Source organism: Microcaecilia unicolor, chromosome 2 (assembly GCF_901765095.1).
Source record: "Microcaecilia unicolor chromosome 2, aMicUni1.1, whole genome shotgun sequence".
In the NCBI taxonomy this organism is placed as follows: Eukaryota; Metazoa; Chordata; class Amphibia; order Gymnophiona; family Siphonopidae; genus Microcaecilia; species Microcaecilia unicolor.
This window is the reverse complement of record NC_044032.1, coordinates 293,155,556-293,182,992: the sequence shown is the minus strand read 5'-3', so window position 1 is coordinate 293,182,992 and position 27,437 is coordinate 293,155,556. Positions and strand designations below refer to the sequence as shown.

Below are 27,437 nucleotides of genomic sequence, written 5' to 3'. Positions count from 1 at the left end.
GTAGGTTACTGACGTCAGACAGGGGCGGGCCCAGGAGGAGAAAGACGCTCTATCGAAGCTAGGCGAAGGCAGGCATCAGCTGATTCAGCTTTCTTCTTGCCCGTGCAGCGCCTTCGGACAGAGGAGAGAGGCGCTGCACGGGCCCGGTAAGAGGAAGGGGGGCCCGATGGAGGAGAGGAATGGCGGCGACGACCCCAAAAGGGGGCGGGGCACGGACGATGTCGGGAGGCGGAGCTGAGGTGAGAGAGTAGTGAGGAAGGGAGGGGGGCAGGGGCTTCTAGAAGTTTGCTTTTTCGGGGTGGGGGGAGCGGCGGAAAGTGGGGAGGGGGCAGGGGCTGCTAGAATTTTGCTTTTTCGGGGTGGGGGGAGCGGCGGAAAGTGGGGAGCAGCGGGGGGGGGGGCAAGGCCGTCAGTACAGGACGCTCCTGATGAGCGCCCTTGCCCCCTCCCGACCCTTTTTTTTTATTTTTGTTTTTATTTGGGAGCCATGTGCTTGCGATTTGACTGTGTTTTGACTGTTTGTGGCATGCGCAGAGCAGCTAACATAACGCTTGGCTGCTCTGCGCATGATTTGGGGGCCGATTAACGATGTGTATTGTGATTCTTTGATACATTGTACGTTTCACTACCGATCTCAGCATGTGTGACTTTTTTTTTTGGTGCATTTTTCGTTATTTTAAAATCGTTAGGGACTTTAACGATTTAGATTTTTTTACGTTTGGTTGCTGCATCTGCCTCTTGGAGTTTTGAGCAAACCAGCGACCGTTACAATGGATTCCTTATGGGAGGCAATACACGGACTGAACACCAACTTGCTGCAAATAACAGGTATTTTTAGAGGTGAAGTAACGGAGCTAAAGCAATTACAACATGATTTAGAAGGAAAAATTGCAGAACAATCTACAAAGATGGAACTTTTTGATAATGATCTTAAAACGGTGAATTCTTCTATGCAAGTATTGATGAAAGATAGTAATTTCCAAAAGCGAAAAACAGAATATCTGGAAAATCAGATTAGGGGAAACAATTTACGTTTCCTTAATTTTCCTAAAACGCCTCTCATGCCAGCTGTAGATATGTTTAAAAAATATCTCAATGAAGTATTGGATATTCCCTCTGAGGGATATCCACCCATCACAAGATTATTGTATATCTCTGGGGCTGGAGAGACAAAATTGCCTGTTAACCCCCAACCTGATTTAAATTTAACAGAACTTTTAGAGTCCTCTTTGGAAGTAACAACTGAGAGAACAACGCTTTTGGTCACTTTTGCTCTGCAGTTGGATCGAAATAATATCTTTAGGCTTTATTTTCGTCACGCTAATTCACCCTTCCTGGGAGCAAAAATACAAGTGTTTCCTGATTTTGCCCGAGAAACTCAAAGAAAAAGAAAGAAATTTTTGTTGTTAAAAGAAAGAGTACTACATATCGGTGGGACCTTTATGTTAAGGTTCCCCTGTAAATGTTATATTTCTTTGAATTCTGTCAACTATATTTTCTTTGAACCTGAGAAGTTATCAGATTTTATTACCTCTAAAGAAATAGTGCATTGCTGGCGCGAAGCCCAGCTGCGTTCCCTTTGGCTCTGTCTACTTGATACTTATTAATTTACTTTATTATATTTGATTTGATATTTCCTGGATCTTGGATCACTATTAGTGGACTAAAAAAAATTTTAGAGGAATTTTTTTTTTCCTTTACAATTATGTTCTATTTTCATGAAAATGTTTTCTCTTTCTCTAAAGATGTATTTATGTTTTCTGCATAAATGATAAATGAATAAAATATACATTTAAAAAAAAAAAAATTGAGGGAAGAAAGAGACGGAGATTAAAAGCCAAGAGGGAGGAAGAGGGTAGGAGAGAAGGTGAGGTGATGAAGTCGATGGATGGGCAGTGAGTTCCTGTAGTGGAGAGAGGTAGGGGGTGAGGGAAAAGATTAGGAAGGGACAGGGCTAGGAAGAGAACGTGAATAGGGGCCATAAACGACTGAGGTACTTTAGCAACTGGGAAGAAGATTAGATGTAAAGAGAAAAATGCCCCACGCGCACCTAGAGCGGATGCCCTGAGTGGATCGGAGTGGACCTGGGTGTCACCCCGGAGAAGGCTGTAAGGATATGCAGATGAGCTGCAAGTCCTCCACAGCACCTGAAAGGCAGCCGGTGGTAGAGCTGGGCACCTCTCAGCTGAGGAAAGGCTTACCAGGGGTTAGGCCGAAGCCAGCATTCCTCCCCCTGAGGGTCGCTTGAGATCCAGCTCTGAATATCGTTTAACTATTCCTTCTGTCTACTGTACACAATTTGCTTCATTCCGTTATGGTGTTCTTACCTGGCTCCATTCCTCTGGAATTCCCTTCCACTCCATCTCCATGCTGAACTCTCATACCCTAAATTTAAAGTAGATCTAAAAAGTATATTTTTCTCAGACCCTTCTGCTAGGAGTCTAAGAAATAAGATGGGAGAGTTGGAATATATTGCACTAAATGAAAAATTGGATATAATAGGCATTACTGAGACCTGGTGGAAGGAGGATAACCAGTGGGACACTGTCATACCGGGGTACAAAGTATATCGTAGTGATAGGGTGGACCAGACTGGTGGAGGGGTAGGATTGTATATTAACGAGAGCCTTGACTCAGATAGATTACAAATTCAGCAGGACACAAATCACACCTTCGAATCATTGTGGGTTGAAATTCCATGTATAAAAGGGGGAAAAAACGGTGATAGGAGTGTACTACCGTCCGCCTCGCCAGGATGAGCAGGTAGACGCAGAAATGATAAAAGAAATCAGAGACGCGAACAAAATGGGCAATGTGATAATAATGGGTGACTTCAATTATCCAAATATAGACTGGGTAAATGTAACATCGGGACACGCTACAGAGGTACAATTCCTTGATGAAATCAAGGACAGCTTTATGGAGCAGCTGGTGCAGGAGCCGACGAGAGACGGAAAAATTCTAGACTCGGTCCTTAGTGGAGCGCATGATCTGGTGAGAAACGTTATGGTACTGGGGCCGCTTGATAACAGTGATCATAATATGATCAGTTTTGATATCGACCTTGAAGTAACTGTACACAGAAAGTCAAATACGTTAGCGTTTAACTTTAAAAAAGGAGACTATGATAAAATGAGAAGAACGGTAAAAAAAAAACTTAGGGGGGCAACTGAGAGAGTAAAAACTGTACAACAGGCGTGGACGCTGTTCAAAAATACCGTCCTGGAGGCCCAGGCCATACATATTCCGCGAATTAGAAAAGAAAGACGGAAATCCAAAAGACAGCCGGCCTGGTTGAAAAGTGAGGTGAAGGAAGCTATTAGGGCTAAAAGAAACGCCTTCAGAAAATGGAAGAAGGAACCGTCTGAAAATAACAAGAAGCAGCATAAGGAGTGTCAAAGCAAATGTAAGGCGCAGATAAAGAAGGCCAAGAGGGATTACGAAAAAAAGATAGCATTAGAGGCAAAAAAACATAGTAAAAATTTTTTCCGGTATATTAAAAGCAGAAAGCCGGCAAAAGAATCGGTTGGGCCGTTGGATGACCGAGGGGTAAAAGGGGCGATCAAGGAAGACAAAGACATAGCGGAGAGACTGAATGAATTCTTTACTTCGGTCTTCACTGAGGAAGTGGCCTAGTGGTTAGGGTGGTGGACTTTGGTCCTGGGGAACTGAGTTCGATTCCCGGCACAGGCAGCTCCTTGTGACTCTGGGCAAGTCACTTAACCCTCCATTGCCTGCAGCATAGAGCCTGCCATGAGTGGGAAAGCGCGGGGTACAAATGTAATAAAAATAAATAAGATTTGGGTGGGATACCGGTGTCGGAAATGGTATTTCAAGCGGACGAGTCGGAGAAACTTACTGACTTCACGGTAAACCTGGAGGACGTAATGGGGCAGTTCAGCAAACTGAAGAGTAGCAAATCTACTGGACCGGATGGTATTCATCCTAGAGTACTGATAGAACTGAAAAATGAGCTTGCGCAGCTACTGCTAGTGATATGCAACTTATCCTTAAAATCGAGCGTGGTACCGAAAGATTGGAGGGTGGCCAATGTAACGCTGATTTTTTAAAAAGGCTCCAGGGGAGATCCGGGAAATTATAGACCGGTGAGTCTGACATCAGTGCCGGGGAAAATGGTAGCGGCTATTATTAAAAACAAAATTACAGAGCACATCCGAGGACATGGATTACTGAGACCGAGTCAGCACGGCTTTTGTGTGGGGAAATCTTGCCTGACCAATTTACTTCAATTCTTTGAAGGAGTAAACAAACATGTGGACAAAGGGGAACCGGTTGATATTGTGTATCTGGATTTTCAAAAGGCGTTTGACAAGGTACCTCATGAAAGGCTACAGAGGAAATAGGAGGGTCATGGGATAGGAGGAAATGTCCTATTGTGGATTAAAAACTGGTTGATAGGAAACAGAGAGTGAGGTTAAATGGGCAGTATTCACAATGGAGAAGGGTAGTTAGTGGGGTTCCTCAGGGGTCTGTACTAGGACCGTTGCTTTTTAATATATTTATAAATGATTTAGAGATGGGAGTAACTAGCGAGGTAATTAAATTTGCTGATGACACAAAGTTATTCAAAGTTGTTAAATCGCTACAGGATTGTGAAAAATTACAAGAGGACCTTACGAGACTGGGAGACTGGGCGGCCAGATGGCAGATGACGTTTAATGTGATCAAGTGCAAGGTGATGCATGTGGGAAAAAAGAACCCGAATTATAGCTACGTCATGCAAGGTTCCACGTTAGGAGTTACGGACCAAGAAAGGGATCTGAGTGTCGTCGTCGATAATACGCTGAAACCTTCTGCTCAGTGTGCTGCTGCGACTAGGAAAGTGAATAAAATGTTGGGTATTATTAGGAAAGGTATGGAAAACAGGTGTGAGGATGTTATAATGCTGTTGTAGCGCTCCATGGTGCGACCGCACCTTGAGTATTGTGTTCAATTCTGGTCGCTGCATCTCAAGAAAGATATAGTAGAATTGGAAAAGGTGCAGCGAAGGGCGACTAAAATGATAGCGGGGATGGGACGACTTCCCTATGAAGAAAGATTAAGGAGGCTAGGGCTATTCAGCTTGGAGAAGAGACGGCTGAGGGGAGACATGATAGAGGTACAGTGGGGGAAATAAGTATTTGATCCCTTGCTGATTTTGTAAGTTTGCCCACTGACAAAGACATGAGCAGCCCATAATTGAAGGGTAGGTTATTGGTAACAGTGAGAGATAGCACATCACAAATTAAATCCGGAAAATCACATTGTGGAAAGTATATGAATTTATTTGCATTCTGCAGAGGGAAATAAGTATTTAATCCCTCTGGCAAACAAGACCTAATACTTGGTGGCAAAACCCTTGTTGGCAAGCACAGCGGTCAGACGTCTTCTGTAGTTGATGATGAGGTTTGCACACATGTCAGGAGGAATTTTGGTCCACTCCTCTTTGCAGATCATCTCTAAATCATTAAGAGTTCTGGGCTGTCGCTTGGCAACTCGCAGCTTCAGCTCCCTCCATAAGTTTTCAATGGGATTAAGGTCTGGTGACTGGCTAGGCCACTCCATGACCCTAATGTGCTTCTTCCTGAGCCACTCCTTTGTTGCCTTGGCTGTATGTTTTGGGTCATTGTCGTGCTGGAAGACCCAGCCACGACCCATTTTTAAGGCCCTGGCGGAGGGAAGGAGGTTGTCACTCAGAATTGTACGGTACATGGCCCCATCCATTCTCCCATTGATGCGGTGAAGTAGTCCTGTGCCCTTAGCAGAGAAACACCCCCAAAACATAACATTTCCACCTCCATGCTTGACAGTGGGGACGGTGTTCTTTGGGTCATAGGCAGCATTTCTCTTCCTCCAAACACGGCGAGTTGAGTTCATGCCAAAGAGCTCAATTTTTGTCTCATCTGACCACAGCACCTTCTCCCAATCACTCTCGGCATCATCCAGGTGTTCACTGGCAAACTTCAGACGGGCCGTCACATGTGCCTTCCGGAGCAGGGGGACCTTGCGGGCACTGCAGGATTGCAATCCGTTATGTCGTAATGTGTTACCAATGGTTTTCGTGGTGACAGTGGTCCCAGCTGCCTTGAGATCATTGACAAGTTCCCCCCTTGTAGTTGTAGGCTGATTTCTAACCTTCCTCATGATCAAGGATACCCCACGAGGTGAGATTTTGCGTGGAGCCCCAGATCTTTGTCGATTGACAGTCATTTTGTACTTCTTCCATTTTCTTACTATAGCACCAACAGTTGTCTCCTTCTCGCCCAGCGTCTTACTGATGGTTTTGTAGCCCATTCCAGCCTTGTGCAGGTGTATGATCTTGTCCCTGACATCCTTAGACAGCTCCTTGCTCTTGGCCATTTTGTAGAGGTTAGAGTCTGACTGATTCACTGAGTCTGTGGACAGGTGTCTTTCATACAGGTGACCATTGCCGACAGCTGTCTGTCATGCAGGTAACGAGTTGATTTGGAGCATCTACCTGGTCTGTAGGGGCCAGATCTCTTACTGGTTGGTGGGGGATCAAATACTTATTTCCCTCTGCAGAATGCAAATAAATTCATATACTTTCCACAATGTGATTTTCCGGATTTAATTTGTGATGTGCTATCTCTCACTGTTACCAATAACCTACCCTTCAATTATGGGCTGCTCATGTCTTTGTCAGTGGGCAAACTTACAAAATCAGCAAGGGATCAAATACTTATTTCCCCCACTGTATATAAAATAATGAGTGGAGTGGAACAGGTGGATGTGAAGCGTCTGTTCACACTTTCCAAAAATACTAGGACTAGGGGGCATGCGATGAAACTACAGTGTAGTAAATTTAAAACAAATCGGAGAAAATATTTCTTCACCCAACGTATAATTAAACTCTGGAATTCGTTGCCAGAGAAAGTGGTGAAGGCGGTTAGCTTAGCAGAGTTTAAAAAGGGGTCGACGGTTTCCTAAAGGCCAAGTCCATAAACCGCTACTAAATGGACTTGGGAAAAATCCACAATTCCAGGAATAACATGTATACAATGTTTGTACGTTTGGGAAGCTTGCCAGGTTCCCTTGGCCTGGATTGGCCGCTGTCGTGGACAGGATGCTGGGCTCGATGGACCCTTGGTCTTTTCCCAGTATGGCATTACTTATGTACTTATGTAGGTAGACTTACAGGGACTGGCACTGGCAGCGGAAGAGTACTGTTTACCTGATCTCTTTTCTTTTTCCTATCTGATATCTGTAGTTCCTTTCATTTGTTTTCTATTTGATTGTTCCCATTTGAAAGGTGGTATAACAAGTGCCACATAAACATCTCCTCTGACTGTACAACTGTTTTTTTTCTCACCCCTTCCTCATCTGATCATCTTTCTCTCCCCATCCCAGATGATTTCTATAGGTGTTTCCAAATGTTTTGTCACACTGACCAAGAATAATGCTCATTGATCTTGTTATCAGCCACAGCAGGAAGTGAAAAACGTTTTCAAGATGAAAGAAAGCCTTGCCCGAGAGTGAACTTACTATTAAAACTACCTTTGGACAGTTGCCACAGTCAAGTCTCAGAATAGTTGTGTGGCTCAGGAAAAAAAAAATTACCCCTTCTTGCTCGCCCCATGTAGTTCATTTAATTTTTGATTCTTAGAAAACATAAGCTACTCTATTTTTGCAGATGGAGGACTTCTATTGTCTGCTCTGTCCCTGGTCATTGGCCGCTTGATTTATGGCAGTCTTTCACTGACTATAGTTACCTCTGTAGTGTTGATATCTAAAGCTACTTAAAAATTCTGCTATTTATGCTGTGCTTTGTGTGTGTGTGTGTGTGTGTGTGGGCTGAGCAAGATGGCAGCACATACCTGAAGGAGCGAAGACCTCTTAACTTTTCCATCAGTCTGGTTTCTTAATTGCTGTATGTCTCATAAAAGGTGGGTTTTTGCAAGGTCCCTCAGCAGACTCCTCTCCTGTTTCAGGGCAACCAAAGATTTCTGCCTTCCTTCAGGATCTTCCACTGACAGGATTTTGGGAGGACTCTGGCTTTGAGCCCACAAGGTGGAGACTTCACCCCCACAAAGAGCTTTGAGACCAGCAAATGAGAAATCCCGGGTGCATAGGCGCTGGAGAGGTGCCACCTACTACTACTACTACGTAACATTTCTAGAGCGCTACTAGGGTTATGCAGCGCTGTACAGTTTAACAAAGAAGGACAGTCCCTGCTCGAAGGAGCTTACAATCTAAAGGACGAAATGTCAAGTTGGGGCAGTCAAGATTTCCTGAATAGAGTTGTAGTGGTTAGGTGCCGAAGGCGACATTGAAGAGGTGGGCTTTGAGCAAGGATTTGAAGATGGGCAGGGAGGGGGCCTGGCGTATGGGCTCAGGGAGTTTATTCCAAGCATGGTTTGGTGCAGTCGAGGTGGTGAGAAGCCCTACAACCGTGGATGTGGTGGTGGTCTAATGGCCTGAGGTGTGAGAAAATGCCATAGAGGAAGTTGGTGCTTTGGTTCAGCATGAAGGACCTAGAAGAGAGGTTGCTGTGGCTATCCTGCAAAGATCAGGACCATGTGAGCTTGTAGCACCTCCAGTACCCACCTCAGTCCTGCTGATGCTACCAGTAATATCTCTGGACATCATTTGGGCAATGCTGATGAGAATTAATGATTTACTAAATTAATGATTTACTAAAAGAGACTGCCAAAGTGAAACTTGGTATGGGACAGTTGGCTCCGAACTTTAGTTGTTCACTTAGTGAGGAGAGACAAAAATTAAGAACAGTTGAACAAAGTTTAGAAGAAGTTTAAAAAGTTTGGTGCATCGCCAATTAAAACATTCAGAAAACAATTGGAGAAATCTGAATCTGCACTCAAATTCTGAGTATGGTACTGCAGGAGCTATTAAAGAAGTATATGAGTGAAGTTCTTCAATTACCAGAGGCTGGGTTTCCTCCTATCTGTAAAGCTTACTTCCTACGAAAATTAATGATAGGGGTGTGCAACGTGGAAACGAAGAGGTATCATCAACAGATAGTTGGATGTAACAGCTTTCCTAGAGCACTCGTATGGTAAAATTATGTATCATACCTGATAATTTTCTTTCCATTAATCATAGCTGATCAATCCATAGACTGGTGGGTTGTGTCCATCTACCAGCAGGTGGAGATAGAGAGCAATCCTTTTGCCTCCCTATATGTGGTCATGTGCTGCCGGAAACTCCTCAGTATGTCGATATCCAAGCTCCATCCGCAGGACTCAGCACTTAGAGAATTACACCCTCAAAGGGACACTCTGCCCAGCTCACCACCGCCGAAACGGGGGAGGGGAATTAACCCAGCTCATCCCCAACAAGTGGGGGAGGGGAATCCGTCCAGCTCATCCCCGCGGAGCGGGGGAGGGACACCACACCCGCCGATGCGGGGGGATCTGGCTTATCCTGCAACCGCAACCGCGGGAGGAGCTGACTGACCCTAACACCGCCGAAGCGGGAGGGGTACAAAGCTGCCCTACTGCCGCACGAAGCGGGAGGGAGCGCCGGCAGAATTTAAGTCTCAATCCAGCCCCGTAAAACGGAGGGGAGAGGAATGCAGCAGCTCACTGTAACACAAATTCGTCTCAACTCTTGAAGAATCCATTGAAAAACTTGAACACGAAGTCCTCCTGAACAGGAACTGAAGACTAAACTTGAACCTGAAATGCAACCAGAATATAAACAATACAGATATCTGGGAGGGGCTATGGATTGATCAGCTATGATTAATGGAAAGAAAATTATCAGGTATGATACATAATTTTACCTTCCATATCATCATGCTGATCAATCCATAGACTGGTGGGATGTACCGAAGCAGTACTCACCCAGGGCGGGACATAGATTCCCTGACCGCAACACTGAAGCTCCAAACCGGGCCTCCGCAGCCACAGTCAAGCGGTAATGCCTGGAGAAGGTATGGGCCGATGCCCAAGTTGCCGCCTTGCAAATCTCTTCCAAGGAGACGGACCCGGCCTCTGTCATCGAGGCTGCCTGAGCTCTAGTGGAGTGAGCCTTCAGCTGGATAGGCGGCACCTTCCCCGCGGCCACATAAGCCGCTGCAATGGCTTCCTTGACCCATCTTGCCACTGTAGGCTTAGCAGCCTGCAGACCCTTACGAGGACCTGCAAACAGGACAAACAGATGATCCGACTTCCGGAAATCATTGGTCACTTCCAAGTATCTGATGATGACTCGTCTCACATCCAGATATTTGAGAGCAGAGTATTCCTCTGGGTAGTCCTCCCTACGAAAGGAAGGGAGACAGAGCTGCTGATTCACATGGAAGCGAGAAACAATCTTGGGCAGGAAGGAAGGCACTGTGCGAATAGGCACTCCTGCCTCAGTGAACTGCAGAAAGGGCTCTCGACATGAGAGTGCCTGGAGCTCGGAAACTCTTCTGGCTGAAGTGATAGCTACCAAAAAGACTGCTTTCAACGTCAGGTCTTTCCGAGATGCCCTTGACAAGGGTTCAAAAGGTGGCTTCTGCAAGGCTCTTAGCACCAGGTTGAGATTCCACGCAGGCACCACTGAGTGCAGAGGAGGGCGCAGGTGATTAACTCCCTTGAGAAAGCGCACCACATCTGGCTGCGAAGCAAGGGAAGCACCCTTCAGGCGGCCCCTGAAGCAAGCCAGAGCCGCTACCTGGACTTTAAGGGAACTGAGCGACAGGCCTTTCTCCAGACCTTCTTGCAGGAACGCCAACACTGAAGAAATTGGAGCAGTGAAGGGAGAAAGTGAGCCTGCTTCACACCACACTGGAAAGGTACGCCAAACCCTGGCGTAAGCAGTAGAAGTAGAGCGCTTCCTTGCTCTCAGCATAGTGGCGATGACCTTGTCTGAGAAGCCCTTCTTTCTCAGACGCTGCCGCTCAATAGCCAGGCCGTAAGACCAAAGGGGGAGGGATCCTCCATCACCACGGGACCCTGATGCAACAGGCCCTGCTCCACTGGCAGCCGCAGAGGATCGTCCACTGAGAGCCTGATCAAGTCCGCATACCAGGGACGTCTGGGCCAGTCCGGACCCACCAGGATTATCCGGCCCGGATGCTTTGCCACCCGGTCTAGCACCCTGCCCAACATGGGCCAGGGCGGGAACACATAGAGAAGCTCCTGTGTCGGCCACTGTTGGAGAAGAGCATCTACTCCCAGGGATCGAGGGTCCCGTCCTCTGCTGAAAAAGCGCGGCACTTGGCAATTGGCCGATGACGCCATCAGATCTAGGCTCGGCTGGCCCCAGCGCTTCGTGATGTCCAAGAACGCCTGAGCAGATAGCTGCCACTCTCCGGGAGCTTCCGCCCACTGGCATAGATTCATGGCCTCCTTGGCTAGAGGGGCGCTCTTGGTACCTCCCTGGCGGTTGACATAGGCCACAGCCGTGGCATTGTCCGACAGGACCCATACTGGCTTCAACGCCAGTACCGGGATGAACTCCAAAAGCGCCAACCGAATGGCTCTGAGTTCCAGGAGGTTGATAGACCACTTTGCCTCTGCAGGAGACCAGAGCCGCTGCGCTGTCCTTCCCAAGCAGTGGGCTCCCCAGCCGGACAAAGAGGCGTCCGTCGTGACGACAATCCACTCCGGGGTCACCAGAGGCATTCCTGCAGACAACTTGTCTGTCTGCAGCCACCAGCTCAGCGCCTTGCGCACTGCTGGGTCCAAGGGAAGGCGCACAGCATAATCCTCCAACACCGGAGTCCAGCGCTGCAGCAGAGAGTGTTGTAGTGGTCTCATATGAGCCCTGGCCCAGGGCACTACTTCCATCGTGGCCGTCATAGAGCCCAACAGCTGCACAAAGTCCCAAGCCCGAAGAGGAGAGGCTACTAGGAACTGGTCCACCTGAGCCTGAAGTTTGACAATCCGATTGTCCGGCAGGAACACTCTGCCCACTTGGGTGTCGAATCGAACTCCCAGATACTCCAGGGAGCTCAAAAGAGCAATCACCCGGTCCACAGCTTTGCCGCACTCTGCATAAGAGGGGGCTCGGATCAACCAGTCGTCCAGATAAGGATGGACTTGTACTCCTTCCTTTCGCAGGAAGGCCGCGATGACCACCATTACTTTGGAGAAGGTCCACGGAGCAGTAGCCAACCCGAAAGGGAGGGCTCTGAACTGGAAGTGTCGGCCCAGGACTGCAAAACGCAGAAAGCGTTGATGAGGAGGCCAGATGGGAATATGCAGGTACGCTTCCTTGAAGTCCAAGGAAGCCAAGAACTCCCCTGCCTTCACTGCCGCTATAACAGAGCAGAGAGTCTCCATGCGAAAGTGCCGCACTTTCAAGGCCCGATTGACCCCTTTGAGGTCGAGGATAGGCCGGACAGAATCTCCTTTCTTTGGTACCACAAAGTAAATGGAGTAACGTCCCTTGCCAATCTGATTTTCTGGCACCGGAACGACCGCACCCAGGCGTATCAGGTTGTCCAAGGTCTGCTGCACTGCCACAGCTTTGACCGGAGACTTGCAGGGAGAGAGTACAAACCCGTCTCTTAAGGGTCGGCAGAACTCTAACTTGTAGCCGTCTCTGATGACTTCCAGAACCCAAGCGTCTGAAGTTACCCTGGTCCACTCGCCCAGAAACGAGGACAGGCGTCCTCCAATCTGCACTGGGCCATGGACCAGGGCCCCGTCATTGGGTACGAGACCCTGGGGGAGGACCGGAGGGCGTACCTCCGGGACGGCGGTCTCTGCGAAAGGAATGCTGCTTGGGGGAGAAGTTCCTTTTGAAGGAAGAGGGGGCAGAGGAGCCCGACTTGCCCGGGCGGTACCGACGGGCTTCCTGAAACCGTCCTCTGGAGATACCGGGGCGAGCACTGGCCCGAGCCCTGACCTCTGGTAACCTCTTGCCCTTAGACGTGCCGAGATCGGTCACGATTTTGTCCAGCTCGACCCCAAAGAGCAGCTTGCCTTTAAAAGGCAACTTAGCCAGGCGGGACTTAGATGCGTGGTCAGCAGACCAATGCTTCAGCCAAAGCCACCGCCGCGCAGAGACTATCTGAGCCATACCTTTAGCTGAGGCTCTCAAGACATCATACAGTAAGTCTGCCAAATAAGCCAGGCCCGATTCCAGGGCCGGCCAGTCAGCCCTCAAGGAAAGTTCCGAGGGGGAAGCCCGCTGCACCATCGTCAGGCACGCCCTGGCCACATAGGAGCCGCAAACTTAAGGCAGCCGCCTCGAAGGACGACCTTAAAGCCGCTTCCAATCTTCTGTCTTGGGCGTCCTTTAGGGCCGTGCCACCTTCCACTGGCAACGCCGTTTTCTTAGTCACCGCAGTGATTAAAGAATCCACGGTAGGCCAAATAAAGGCCTCACGTTCACTTTCAGGCAAAGGATAGAGGCGGGACATAGCCCTAGCCACTTTGAGGCTCGCTTCCGGGACATCCCATTGAGCCGAAATTAAGGTGTGCATGGCATCATGCACGTGGAAGGTTCTAGGCGGGCGCTTCGTCCCCAGCATAATGGCAGAGCCAACAGGGGCTGAGGGAGAGACGTCCTCTGGCGAGGAAATCTTCAAAATGCTCATGGCCTGCACTAACAGGTTGGGCAAATCCTCTGAGCGAAAGATCCGTGCTGCAGAGGGGTCATCCGCTCCATCCGAGCGGGAATCCGTCTCCTCCAAGGAATCCCCAAAGGACCGTTGGGAGAACTCAGATACGCTGCCCCCATCTACATCAGAGGAAACAGAGTCCTCTAAGGCCTGGGAATCCACCCGAGGGTGTTTACTTCCGGGGGCCTCAACCCCTTTATCGGACAAGGGAGAAGGTGCAGCGTTTTGCATAAGAAAGGCCTGATGCAGCAGCAAAATAAACTCGGGGGAGAAACCCCCCAGACTGTGCACTTCAGCAGCCTGGGCCACAGCCCTAGACGCACCCTCAACCGGCGCTCGCAAGAGCGGGGGAGAAACATGCTGCGCATCCAAGATGGCGTCCGGCGCGACACTCCGTGAAGGAGCCGCGCGGGAAGAACGGCGCTTAACTTTAGCCGCTTTTCTGCCGTCGCCCAAATGAAGGGCGGCCATGGCATTAACGTCTCCCACCTCAAGGGCGGCCCAAGAAGAAGCCGTCCGAGCAGCGTGGCCGGCCAAGATGGCGGAGGCGAGCAGCGGGGGATGGGCGTTTATGGCGGGAAAAACCGCCGCACCCGAGGAAGAACCGGGACACTGACCGACCTCCAAACTGACACCCAACAAGGGCGAATCAGACTTTAAAACCCCCGCATCCCCGCTAAACGCGCACACACGGTCCGGGGAGCGATTCTTTGCGCCCTCGCCCTCCGACGCCATCAGCCACGTGGAGATCAATCGGGGAACCCCCTGCCCGCTACAAAAAGGTAAAAATTACCTGCTTTCCGCTCCGAGCTGTAACGACCTGGTGTCCCAGTGAGTAGCTGCAATAAACGTTTAAATAAACGTCGAAATAAACGCCCTTAAGGACGTCCAAAATTTTTTTTTTTTTTTTAAACGGAGCCAGCGGGAGGGGGGAGAAAAGGAGGGACCTGGCACCACCAGGTTTGCACTTGCTCAAGAAGAGCCCTCAACCCCAGGCACTCAACAAAACCTAAAATTAGGCTTGGAGGCCTAGCCAGAGCTGCTGCTGTGTGTGACCACCACCTGCTGAGATAGAGAACATACTGAGGAGTTTCCGGCAGCACATGACCACATATAGGGAGGCAAAAGGATTGCTCTCTATCTCCACCTGCTGGTAGATGGACACAACCCACCAGTCTATGGATTGATCAGCATGATGATATGGAAGTTATGATTCACACAGAGCAACTTTATTAGTGACTTTTGAGCTCCCGCAACATGTGGATATGATTATGAAACTGTACTTTTGATATCCACAAGTTTTGTTCATGGGTCATAAGATCTGGATATTTCCTGATGTGACAAGACAGACTGTTATGTCTTGTTAAGAGGTTTGTTCTCTTGGTGCATCTTTTGTTATGTTATCCGTGTAAATGTGTAATTACCTATGTTAATTACCAATTATGTATATTTTTATTCTCAATAGCTAAAGGTTTTTCTTAGTTCTAAGAGAGGGACTAGTGTAGCCGGGTCTGGAGTGTAAATCTCAAGCAGGCGTAGTAAGGGTGGAAGTTAACCATTAATGCCTTTTCCTTTTATGCAATGTTTCATGTTTAAATCCCCATTTAAATTGTTAGACTCTGTCCCCACTTATTTTGTAGACTAACTGTACATAGGGTTTTCCCCTTTTTTTTAATCTATGTGGAAATTATTTATTTTCTTTCAGTGTATATTGCTATGTTTTTTTTTCCTTGCCTATGAGGAGTTATTCCTTGTATTGTTAAATTATAATTGCATAAATACATTTTTTTTAAAGGAAGATGCTGCGTTTTGTACATAAGTCTGACCATGTAATCTCCCTATTGGTAGAGTATCGCTGGTTGCCTGTGAACTTTAGGATTAGATATAAGATTCTCACACCTCCACAGCCATCTTATCTAGCCAACTATCTTATCCCCTACTCTCCAGGATGTCAGCTGTGCTCTTCCAATTATAATCACTTGCAGATTCCTCCACCTAACAAAATTTGGGCCCCATTTACTAAGCTGCGCTAGCGTTTTTAGCACACACTAAGAGCCAGATGCACTAAAGTCGTTGTTAGAGCCTTTCCCTACCGAATTCCATAGCGAATTAGTAGGGAACGGCAATGCATCAAAAAAAGGGAATGCAAATGAGCTGCTCGTTGCAGCTCACTTGCATTCTCTAATCCCTCGTAAAATGGTCGGAGAATCGGCCGGTAGAGCATAAGCATTATGCTGGCTGCTCTGCACATGCCAAGGACATCAAAAATAAAACAAACCAAAAAAAAGACGTGCCTATGGATGTCCTTATGGACGTCCTTTACAGACGGCAGTCACCCCCGCCCGAGGTCGCCACCACCGCTCCCCCCTGCATTGAAAGAGCTTTCCGCAGCCCTGCCCCCTCCGAGGTCGCCGCCACTCCCCCCTCTCTTGAAATGACAGCTTCCCCGCCATCCTCTGCACCCCCGTGGCCCCACCCCCGCCACCCCCTGAGGTTGTCCCCGCTGCCGCTCCCCCGCCCCCCCTCCGTCTGCCACCGGGCCCTCACAGCGCCTCTCACCCCCGTGTGAAGGCGCTGCACCAGCCGCAGCAGCAACAACTAATCGCTTGGCTTCGGGACTTCCCTTCTTTCCTCCTTGGCCCACCCTCGTCTGACGTAAGTAACAACTTACATCAGACGAGGGCGGGCCAAGGAGGAAAGAAGGGAAGTCCCGAAGCCAAGCGATCAGCTATTGCCTGCTGCGGCCGGTGCAGCGCCTTCACACGGGGGTGAGAGGCGCTGTGAGGGCCCGGTGGCAGACGGAGGGGGGCGGGTGGAGGGGGAAGCGGCGGCGGGGACAACCTCAGGGGGTGGCGGGGGTGGGGCCACGGGGGTGCAGAGGATGGCGGGAAAGCTGTCATTTCAAGAGAGGGGGGAGCGGCGGCAGCAGCCTCGGGGGGAGGGACCGGGGCTGTGGAAAGCTCTTTCAATACAGGGGGGAGGGGAGGGGGAGGGGGAGCGGTGGCGCCCTCGGGCGGGGGAGGCGTCGGAAGGGAAAAAAGAAAGCAGTGCTCGTAACGGACGTCCTTAAAGGATGTCAATGTTAGGCACAGACGCGCAGCTTGTTTTTTTTTTCCTTTCCCACAGCAGCCCCTGCCTAACGAGAGGTGCAGACCTCACGTTAGGGTTTCAACCGTAAGGGGAATCGGTAAACGTTAGTGCATATATTAGTGCATATCATTATAATAGCCTTGTAATGGTACTGCAGCTCATTATGATTTGTATTCCGTTTTCGTTAACTGCTACCGTGATCAGGAAATGGCGTTTAGTGCATGCCAGGGTTTACTACTTGCTCGTTAATGGCTCGTTGTTTAGTGCATCTGGCCCTAAGTGCTAGAGTCACCCATATGTTCCAGTGGGCGACTTAGCATTTAGCACGTGCTAATCATTAGTGCATGCTAAAAATGCTAATGCGCCCTTAGCACTGATTAGTAAACAGGGCCCTTCATCTGGAATTCACCCACTCAGTTTAGCTATCAAGCACCTCTGCTTTGGAGTGCTCTTCCAGCAGATTTTGTAAAGCAATGTTGCTACTCCCAGTCTAGGAAGAAATTAAAGACTACTATTTGAGTGGGCTATACAGCTTTGTATATGTTTTGTATACTTTTACAGTTTTCTTTGGTCCTAGTTGTTCTTCATAATATAAAACTTTACATTTTGTATTTTGTGTCTGTTTAAAATGTTTATTGGATTTAAATTCTGCTTTTTTTTTTTATTGTGATTAAACTTTAAGACAGCTGTAAGGTGCTTGGCAGTTAGAAAATGGGCAGCACCATCCCACACAGCTTCGAGGAAGCACTGGATATTCAGCAGGCTAAGCCAGCGACATGTTCAAAGTGTTCTATTATAATGGTTTCTTTGCCAGGAACAAAGTTCCCACACTCCTTTGCACAGGAACCTGACCACAATTGTTCCAAAGGCTCTTTCATCCTACGGAACGATCACAGTTTTGCTGTCAGCAATCTACAACTCCCACATCTGTAGCTGGCATTCACAGAAACCTCAGAGGGAATCCAGACAGAGAAATGCTGCCCAAACAGAAATGTTGCTTGAAGACATTTCATCAGTCCGCCACGTATGGTGGAGGTAGCATATAAACACCAGTTCCACAGTATTCCTCTTATATCACTCTGCACAGACCCCACTCCATGTACATAACGACTGCTTCGTTTCTGTGTGTTACTTATTATGGATATTATATCCTTATCCTTCTACAGTTTGTTGTTGTGTAACTAATAGCTTTAATCTCTTCAATTTTTTGTTTTCTCATAATTTAAAATAAATAAAACATTATTGGTATGTATTTTTCTTGAAGTTTTATTTTAGAGGCCTAAGCTATTGCATCCTTCACACTGACACCAAAAAAATACAATTGTGTGGCCCGAGACCTGAGATGTAGACCAGAAGAGGTATCATCAGCTAAGCAAACCCTGCTATTCCAGTCTTTCTACAGCAGGGGGCAGCACTGCTGTTCCCCCACTGCACCAAATTAGAGTTCACACACACGACAGCACAGTAACTCTCATCTTTCTGCAGCACACGACGCAGGCCAATTCCTTGCTGCGCCAATGCACATAGTTCTTATTCTTTCAACAGCGCTGTCACTCCTGTATCTGAGTCACACGCAGAGCAGTGCCATCCTCCACCACACCAAGTTGCAGAGTTCATAAATGCACCAACAGGATAGTCATTCCAATCTCTCTCCAGGAAAGGAGTAGTGTGCATTACAGGCTCTCAACTGTGCCATGCCTTAATCATCTGAAAAGTTGAAAGCCATGGCAGATGTCAGTGTGTCCGAGAGCTTTGTTGCAATTTTATCTAAAATAAAAAAAAAATAAAAAAAGAGGGGAAGGAAATAGTGACTTCAGAAAATAACAAAGCATTAGTCCAACAGAATCCTCAAAAACTGGGCCTAGAGAAGCAGCAGCAGAAAGGTTAGCAGACAGGCTGTATGAGAATATAGCACCTTGGGAGCTTGTTGGTTCAAGTGTTCAGTTAAAAGTCACCACAGCATAAGGCTGTCTCAGAGTAAGGTGGGTACAAGGCTTAAGCTGTGAGAGAGACCCTCATGGTAACTGGAAAAGATGCACATTTATCTGTGAGATGCTGCTAGCCAGATAATGGGATTATGTATTTTCAGCTAGCTGGGAGGCCCTCTGCCTGACTTACCTGCCCGCTTCTGCAGTTTCCGCCGTCTTTTGCTTGCCGCCTGCAGGCCCTGCCCTTGCAGAAGTGGATCTAGGGCCTGAATCTCTTGGAGGTTGGGAGCTCTTGGAACAACTCCCACTGCTGCAGTGGCCTCATGTTTATTCCTACTAACTTTGATTTCTACTGTCATGGGACCAAACTGGAAGAAAGGAAGGAAAAGTTTAGATTATACTTGCTCACATGCAGCATGCTGTAGGAAAACCCAGGGGCTTCCAACTTAACATTCCTGGTATTCCTCCAAAAACTTCCTAATGTTTCATGCTAAGGGACTCGGAGAGGTGTCACCCTGCCCAGTCTGATAGCTTCTATGAATTTAGACTAAATGCACCTGGAATGACACTGTGGCTACAGGAGTAGTGCTGAATGAGAGATACTGGCCTGAAAACAGCTACAATATAGAATATGTCAGATTAAAAAAAACACACAGCCCACTTCATATGCCTATTTTCTCTTCTGTTGCAGTATTACAGATCATCTTTGTTTGAACATTTACTTTCTCACAACTGAGTATATTTCGTATGCATCCCATGCTTTCTGGAATTCCAGTACATTTGCCTCCTCTAGGAGGCTGTTCTACGTATCAACCGCTCTTTGTGAGAAGAAATAGTTCCTTAAACGATTCCTCACTTTATCCCCATTGAGCCTCAAGCTTCAAATAGTCATATTTGTTCTAGAGCTTCCTTTCCAATCAAAAATATTTGCTTCTTCTCCACTATTAATACCTTTGAGGTACTTAAGTGTTTATCATGCCCCACCCCCACCTTTCCTTCTCTAATGCAAACATCTAAGTCCTAAAGAGGGGCATTTTCGATATGATGTATAAATCCGATTTTGGACATTTTGCAAAAAACGTCCAAAAACCTAGTAGCAAACATGGCCATTTTCAAACCAGAAAAAAAAAATCCAACTTTTTGTTTCAAAAATGGCCATTTACTAGATGTTGAAAATGCACAAAAACACGCCACTGAGATGTAGAAGGAGCCAGCATTCCTGGTAGACTGGCCACACAGACACCCCCAACAGAGCAGTGGGGCACCCTAGGGGACACTGCTCTGGACTTCACTTAAAAGGTCTCAGGTATACATATCACCGTTACCCCCTTATATTGTATGGGGAGCCCTCCAAAACCCACCAAAAACCTACTGTACACCACTACCTTATGTCTGCAGGTGTCACCTATATGTGGGTACAATACATAAGTAATGCCACACTGGGAAAAGACCAAGGGTCCATCGAGCCCAGCATCCTATCCACGACAGCGGCCAATCCAGGCCAAGGGCACCTGGCAAGCTTCCCAAACGTACATTCTATACATGTTATTCCTGGAATTGTGGATTTTTCCCAAGTCCATTCAGTAGCGGTTTATGGACTTGTCCTTTAGGAAACCATCTAACCCCTTTTTAAACTCTGCCAAGCTAACCGCCTTCACCACGTTCTCCGGCAACGAATTCCAGAGTTTAATTACGCGTTGGGTGAAGAAACATTTTCTCCGATTTGTTTTAAATTTGTTTTTGGTGAGTTTTGGAGGGCTCACACTTTCCACCACAAGTGTAACAGTTAGAGTAGGATATGGGCCCGGGTCCCATTCTCTACAATGCACTGCACCGACCACTAGGCTACTCCAGGGACCTGACTGCTGCTCTAATTGGACTGGCTATAACTTCTGAAGCTGTCATAGAGGCTGGTATGTACTATTTCTTTCACATCTTTGGGGGTGGGAGGGGGTCATGCCTTAATCCTTCCAGTGGTCATCTGGTCATTTAAGGCACCTTTTTGTGACTTAGTCATGATTGAAACAGGTCTAAACATCTTTTAGACCTGGATATTTTTGCTTTATTCTGCTACTAGTAAAAAAGGCCCGTTTCTGACCCAAATGAAACGGGTGCTAGCAAGGTTTTCCTCATTGAGCAGTTGCCTGTGAGGTGCGATGCCCCCCCTCCCGGCACCATCCGACCCACGGCGATGCATCTGGCCGCAGCCATCCGACCCACCGTGCCCATCGCACCCACCTTCGCGTTGGTTTGGTGGCGGGGGACCCGGAACCCCGCCACCACAAGTCCTGTGTGCTGAGTACGGCGTCATCGTCGGCGTTGGTAGCTGTGCAGGGCGGAGTTCTGTGTGTCTGACGTCATGCACGTGCAGGACGTCAGACGCACAGAAGCCCTGCCTCCACAGGCTAGGAACGCCGAAGATGACGCCGTAGTGAGCAGACAGGGCTTGTGCTGGCGGGGTTTCAGGTCCCCCGCCGGCAAAGCAACGCAAAGGTGGGTGTCTCAGGAGGGGGTTGTTGCGGGGGGGTGCTGGAGGTCCTTGTGTTGAGCTGCAGCTTTAGGGGGGGGGGTCAACCGTTTGTTTAGGTGATTTTTTTTTTTCCTGCCCTCGACGTCATGACGTTTGACGCGAGGGCGGGGCACGGGTCTGTGGGGTGGCTTCACCACCATGAATCCACGAACCGTTCTGGGAGACTGACTGACTTCAGTGACGTCAGTGTCCTCAGAACATTGAGGTTGCTTTTTATTATAGTAGATGGCAGAAAAATGTCCAAGTTTTGGGAACACCTAAATCCCACCCCCTTGTGATTTGGACGTACTGCATATGAACAGCATAGAAAACCATCTTAAAAATGGGTTTCGAAAATTGAAATTTGGACATTTTGCAAACAACTCTTCCCCCCCCCCCCTCCCCCCCCAAAAAACGTTCATCTGTCACTTCGTGCCGCTCTTTGGACATTTTTCTGTTTTGAAAATGAGCCCCTAAGTCTCACATCCTATGGCATACGTTGTTGATTCTGAACTATTTTGATACCCTATATTCAGGTTGGGGGGGGGGGGGGGGGTAGTTTGTTTATTCATGCTGTTAGCTATGTTCTTACTTGACCCTTGGTAAATGAGGGGGTCAGAGTAATACAGGCATGCTTTTGGATAGTAGGTTGGGATTTTAATTTTTGTTCTCTGTGTATTTTAGTATTTATAGTCCACTGCATTTTATGTATACATTTTTATTGTAATTCCTTGTGATATTGTAATTTTTCTTGGTATTGTTTCTTGTTTTAAATGTTTTCTTTTTCTGATCTTATTGTATGATACTTTGGCCTACCTTTCCGGACACAGAAGTTGGAAACAGAAATATAAAAGTAAATGGAAAATGTTTGGATAATTGCAAATAAATGTTCACGATACTATAGTCAAAAGAAACCAGATTTAATTGAACAGGAAGTCCAAATAAAAGGATGATAAATCTGTTGTACCAAAAAAAAACAAAAAAACAAACAAACCAAAAGTGACAGCAGAAAGGTCAATCTTGTAATTATCAGCTTCCCTATACCCTATACAAGCACATCAATTTTATCATCCTCACTAATCACTCCAGTATACATTCTCCATTCATTACATGGCTTTTGTCTCCCAAGCACGAGTTGACACTACTGTGCATTCTGCACAGCTATACTGTTTTGAAATTCTCTTACACTGCCTTTGTGTGCTGAGCCTTCTTTTGCAAAGTTTAAGACAGCATTTAAAATCAATCTTTTTGGGCTAGCTTTTGGAGAATAGGCATTAGCACTTGTGTGTATACTTATACATCTTAGTTGTGCATATGTTCCCTTACCCTCCCTTTTCCCCACCCCTTAGTTTCTATATTCTTTGTTCTTCCCCATTACATAACGGCCTTCCTTCCTACCTCTAATTTCTCAAATGTTGGAATTTGTAAACCACTTTGCTTTACTTGCTATGATAAGAGGTATATCAAGTACAACAAACATAAACATGAACCAGCTTTTATGAAGAGGGATGAAACCTACCCATCTCCAGTCCTTTGGAACCACTGCCGTCTTAAAAGATTTCTTAAACAGAACCATCAGTGGAACTCCAGAACCCTCCACATCCTAGGATTTATTCTATCCTACCTCTCACTGCCTTGTCGATTTTCAGTTCTGCTAGTTCCATGCAAGCCCTCACCGATATCTACCTTTCTACCATTAGTATTCCTGGTATCTGTCTTTGGTTTTACTTTATCCCTTTTCACTGAATCCTGAAGGTGGTCCTTGTTCAATTTTCTTGTTACCTCTACCCCTTCCTTTTTTTTTTCTTAAGATTCTTCCTTTCACTGACATATCTATTCAGTGGAGAATAAAATGTAAAGTATTATCTTTGATTCACAAAGCATTAAATGACGAGGCACCATTGGCCATTGTGAACTCACTTAAGATTTATAGCCCTGAACGTGCCCTACGTTCAGAAAACTTTCTGCTTGATGTACCCTCTTTTCATCATATAAAATTAAATGACTATCGATCTTCCATAGTCTATGTAGGGGGTGCTATGTTATGGAATGCACTAGTGATGACCTATGTAAAATTGCTTCTGTTATTCAGTTTAAAAAACAGTTGAAAACTCAATTTATTTGTACAGACCTTTGCTTCTGTCTAGGCAATTATTATGAACTTTTTGCACTGCCTATAATATTTTGGTAACAACGGAAAAAAAGTAGAGTGCTATGGGAGAATCACTATGGTGGAGTTTACAGGCAAAGTCTCATATCAAGTCGCAGCTGATTTTAAACTTGTTCGCTGCTAACGTTCGAATCATAGACACATGCCCTCCCTCCTACCATTGATCTCAGCTAGCAGCAACACTGATTTCTTTGTATCACTTTTTTTTCTTATTTTTGTTTTTTATTATACTATTCTAACATGCTGCTAGCTTTCAAATTACTGTAGCAAACTTGCTAAAGATGGCTTTAATAACTTATAACTTATCTGCATGCCGTTAGACAAGTACACCCCAACAGGAGCCTGTTTCGCCCTCCTGCTTTCTCAAGGGGAACTTAACGTGCAGTCTCTGTAAAACTTAGCAAACAGACGTATAAGCTCATCTAATCTAACACTCCCATATGACATATAGAATACAAATAAGCATCCAGGACTCACCAGGCTGTCAGATATTTGTTCACCAACCATCTGTCGATACTCAAATATGTGGTGGCATCTTTTTAACTCCTCCCAACCCAGGAACAGCTGATCCATCTATTTGTGTTTCACATAAAACAACACTTGGTTCCAATGTATTTTGGTGATACACCTAGTATGTCTCACGTTGTAATAGACTTCTATTGTGGTCTCCTCCTCTAGATGCAGGATTGATATGGTCTATGGCCATAATATATATTAGTATATTACTAATTGTATCTGATATCCTGGAATGACTATGTCATAACAAAACTCTGTAAGCCACATTGAGCCTGCAAATAGGTGGGAAAATGTGGGATACAAATGCAATAAATAAATAAATAAATAACGCGCAAAGCATCAACATGATGATTAAATTACATAGTGTTGCACTAAAGGGGGGGGCCTTGTATTTGTGCCATGATGCAGGAACGATGTTCTATCATACGTTCATGAAGGGACCTACTTGTCTTCCCTATATACACTTTCCTGCAAGGACATACTATATGATAAATAACACCGCGCGTCCGACAAGTAGTATGATGTTTCAAATTGTATCGCTTGCCATCATGTACAAAAAATTGTGTTTCCACTGTAATGTCACATGTCTTACAGTTTTTCTTGTTGCACTTAAAATGTCCTATAGGTTCCCCCGGACTTCTGTTGTCTTGTTCTACTAATTCAGCTGGGCTGAGCAACTCTTTAAGATTTCTGCCTCTCGAAAACACAGTGCGCAGGTCACATTGTGGAAATGTGGGATGAGTCTTAATTATATCCCAATGTTGTCGAATTATTTTTGCAACTGCTTCACCTCCCGACACATATTTCATAATACATGTGATCATATCATCCTCCTTTTCTCGAGTTCTAGTCTGTAACAGTAACTCTCTATTGTTGTATTTTGCTCGGCGGAATGCTCATTTCAAGGTATTGTCGGGATAATTCCTTTGCTTTATCCTGTTGTAGAATAGTTCAGAAGAACAAACAAAATCAACATCATCAGAACATATCCGCCGAAACCGGAGGAATTGGGAGAAAGGTAAACTATCACGCAACCTACGGGGGTGGCAGCTGTTATATTCTAAAATAGTGTTCTTATCTGTCGTTTTCGTATACACTCTGGTGATAAACTTCTGATCACATAATTCAACAGCCACGTCCAAAAAATGTATACAAGTCCTTGAGCTAGTTACTGTGAACTGTATCTCCGGATGACAATGATTAAGCCACATATGTAACTCTTCCAACTCATGCTCATCTCCCAACCAAAAATAAGAAAAAAAAGTGATACAAAGAAATCAGTGTTGCTGCTAGCTGAGATCAATTGTAGGAGGGAGGGCATGTGTCTATGATTAGAACGTTAGCAGCGTACAAGTTTAAAATCAGCTGCGACTTGAGACTTTGCCCGTAAACTCCACCATAGTGATTTTCCCATAGCACTCTACTTTTTTTGCGTTGTTATCAGAGATATAAAGTAGAGTTTAGCTGCGTTGTTTGGCTATAATATTTTGGTAGCAGAAGAGGGGGTTCAAAAGCACACACAGAAGCAGCACATACAGCACAAAAGGGCCTTCAGGAGTGGAATAATCAAGAGTCCTTTAATAAATAGACCCAACATGGGCATTGTTTTGGCGTACATTTGCCTGCATCAGAAGTCTAACAAATAGACATTAAAAAAACAATGTAAATAAAAATCAATAATGTACAGCTATTTGCCAGTCACCATGTCTGAGGAACGACTTTTTGCTGCATGTAAAAAAAAGCAGAATCCCCTGAGGAAGCCTGTCTGAGTGAAACGTGTCCCCGTTGGGAGGTTGACAATTGGAAGCCTAAGTTAAGTGCTTCTTTTGTACATCCTGTGTGACAATATTTGGCAAAGAAATGTTTGTTAACAGTGACTGAACTCAATGTTTGCTTATGATGTTATAGAAGATATTTTCATTGCCTTCAAAGGGTGAAATTGTTCAAGCAGAAGAAATTAAATTAAATAAGCAAAATTGAATGGAAAATATTTTGCAGGTTCTTTAGCCAATGACTGGTCCTGGTTAGAAGGAGCCTTGTTGAAAATTCAAGTGAGTTATGCCCAGCCGATGGCAATTACCTTTGACTGATGAGGCTTTTTTACTCCTTTATAAATTAACAAAAAGTTTCTCAAACATCTCTCTATATAAAAGGCAACCACAACATTCTGAAGCTTCCACGGAAGTTGAGGCGCCCAAGATAATCCGGTGTGCCCTGGAGTGTCTGCACCGCCCTCGCGTCAAAACGTCATGACGTCGAGGGGCGGCGCTATGACACTCGAGGGCCGAAACGGAAACGCCACAGCGAACAAGAGCAAGTAGCTTGGAGGGACGGAGGGACGGGGGGCCCCTTGCTAGTGCCCGTTCATTCCGCTCAGAAACGGGCATTTTTTCCTAGTATATATATAAAACGAGCCAGTGTCCATGCAAAACAAAATCTATAATGAACACATATTATGTGCCAATATTGCACTAAAGAAGGTACAAATGTAGATATATACACTAAAAATGTGAAATGCAGTTGTGCTTAGTAAACATTAGTGTGTACTTAACTACATCAATTTAACATGTAAAGATGAGAGATTGCTCATTACTATGCTCTAGAAACATGCTTAATAATAATACATTGATAATACAGTATGGATACATACACAAAAAATGATAAATGTCAGAAGCAATAAACAGTTGTGTTGTGTCAATGAAAAATACTAAATAATAAAATATACAAAAGTAAACATGCCAGTGGGATGTCTCTTTGCCACACTGAACTCTCTCCCCAAAGCGCCTTCACCTTCAACCCCCTCCCCCACTTCACTTTCTCCCCAAGCTATGGATGAGTACTTTCATGATAAGGTTCATAAGATTAACCTTGAGTTCTCAACCAAGTCACCTCCACCTCTCCTTCCCAAGCCCATTCTGTCAACCCTACTTCAATTTCTGCCTCCTTTTCTGAAATCACTGAAGAGGAAACTACACATTTTCTTTACTCCTCCAAACTAACTAACTGTTCCCACCCATCTACTCAGTACTATCTCTCCTACTGTCATTCCTTCTATCTATCATATCCTCAATCTTTCACTTTCTATTGCAACTGTTCCTGATGCCTTCAAAACATGCCATAGTTACATCTCTCTTCAAAAAACCTTCATTGACTCTACCTGCCCTTCCAAACTATCGCCCCATCTTCCTCCTCCCTTTCCTATCCAAGCTAATTGAACGTGCTGTGCTGTTCATTGCTGTTGTTTTGACTTTCTTTCATATCAAGCTATTCTTGATCCACTTCAATCTGGCTTTAGCCCTCTACATTCAACTGAAAACAGCCCTTGAAAAAGTCTCCAATGACCTGCTCCTGTCCAAATCTAAAGGTCTCTATTCTAACCCTCATCCTTCTCAATCTATCTGCTGCTTTCAACACTGTTATTCACCACCTACTCCTTGATATGCTGTCCTCACTTGGATTTCAGGGCTCTGTTCTTTCTTGATTTTCTTCCTATCTCTCCCATCGCACTTTTAGCATACGCTTTGGTGGTTCCTCCTCCTCCACCTCTCTCCCATATCAGTTGTGTAACCTCAGGTCTGTCTTGGGACCTCTTCCTTTTCTCCATCTATACTTCTCTTGGTGCTCTGATATCTTTCCATGGTTTTCAGTTATTCACCTTTATGCTGAGACTCCAATCTAACCTTC

The 27,437-nt window shown here is 46.1% G+C and overlaps 1 protein-coding gene across 1 annotated transcript in view; it reads right to left on the bottom strand.

Annotated features, from left to right (window-relative positions):
• Positions 1-17,896: 17,896 nt before the first annotated feature.
• LOC115462029 (guanine nucleotide-binding protein-like 3-like protein) overlaps positions 17,897-27,437 on the bottom strand; it is a gene marked incomplete at its 5' end in the record, with an annotated part of 43,934 nt that continues 34,393 nt past the window's right edge. Inside the window, 2 exon segments of the mRNA XM_030192075.1 lie at positions 17,897-18,397; positions 18,749-18,926. Of these exon segments, the coding sequence (XP_030047935.1) occupies positions 18,330-18,397; positions 18,749-18,926 (246 nt within the window).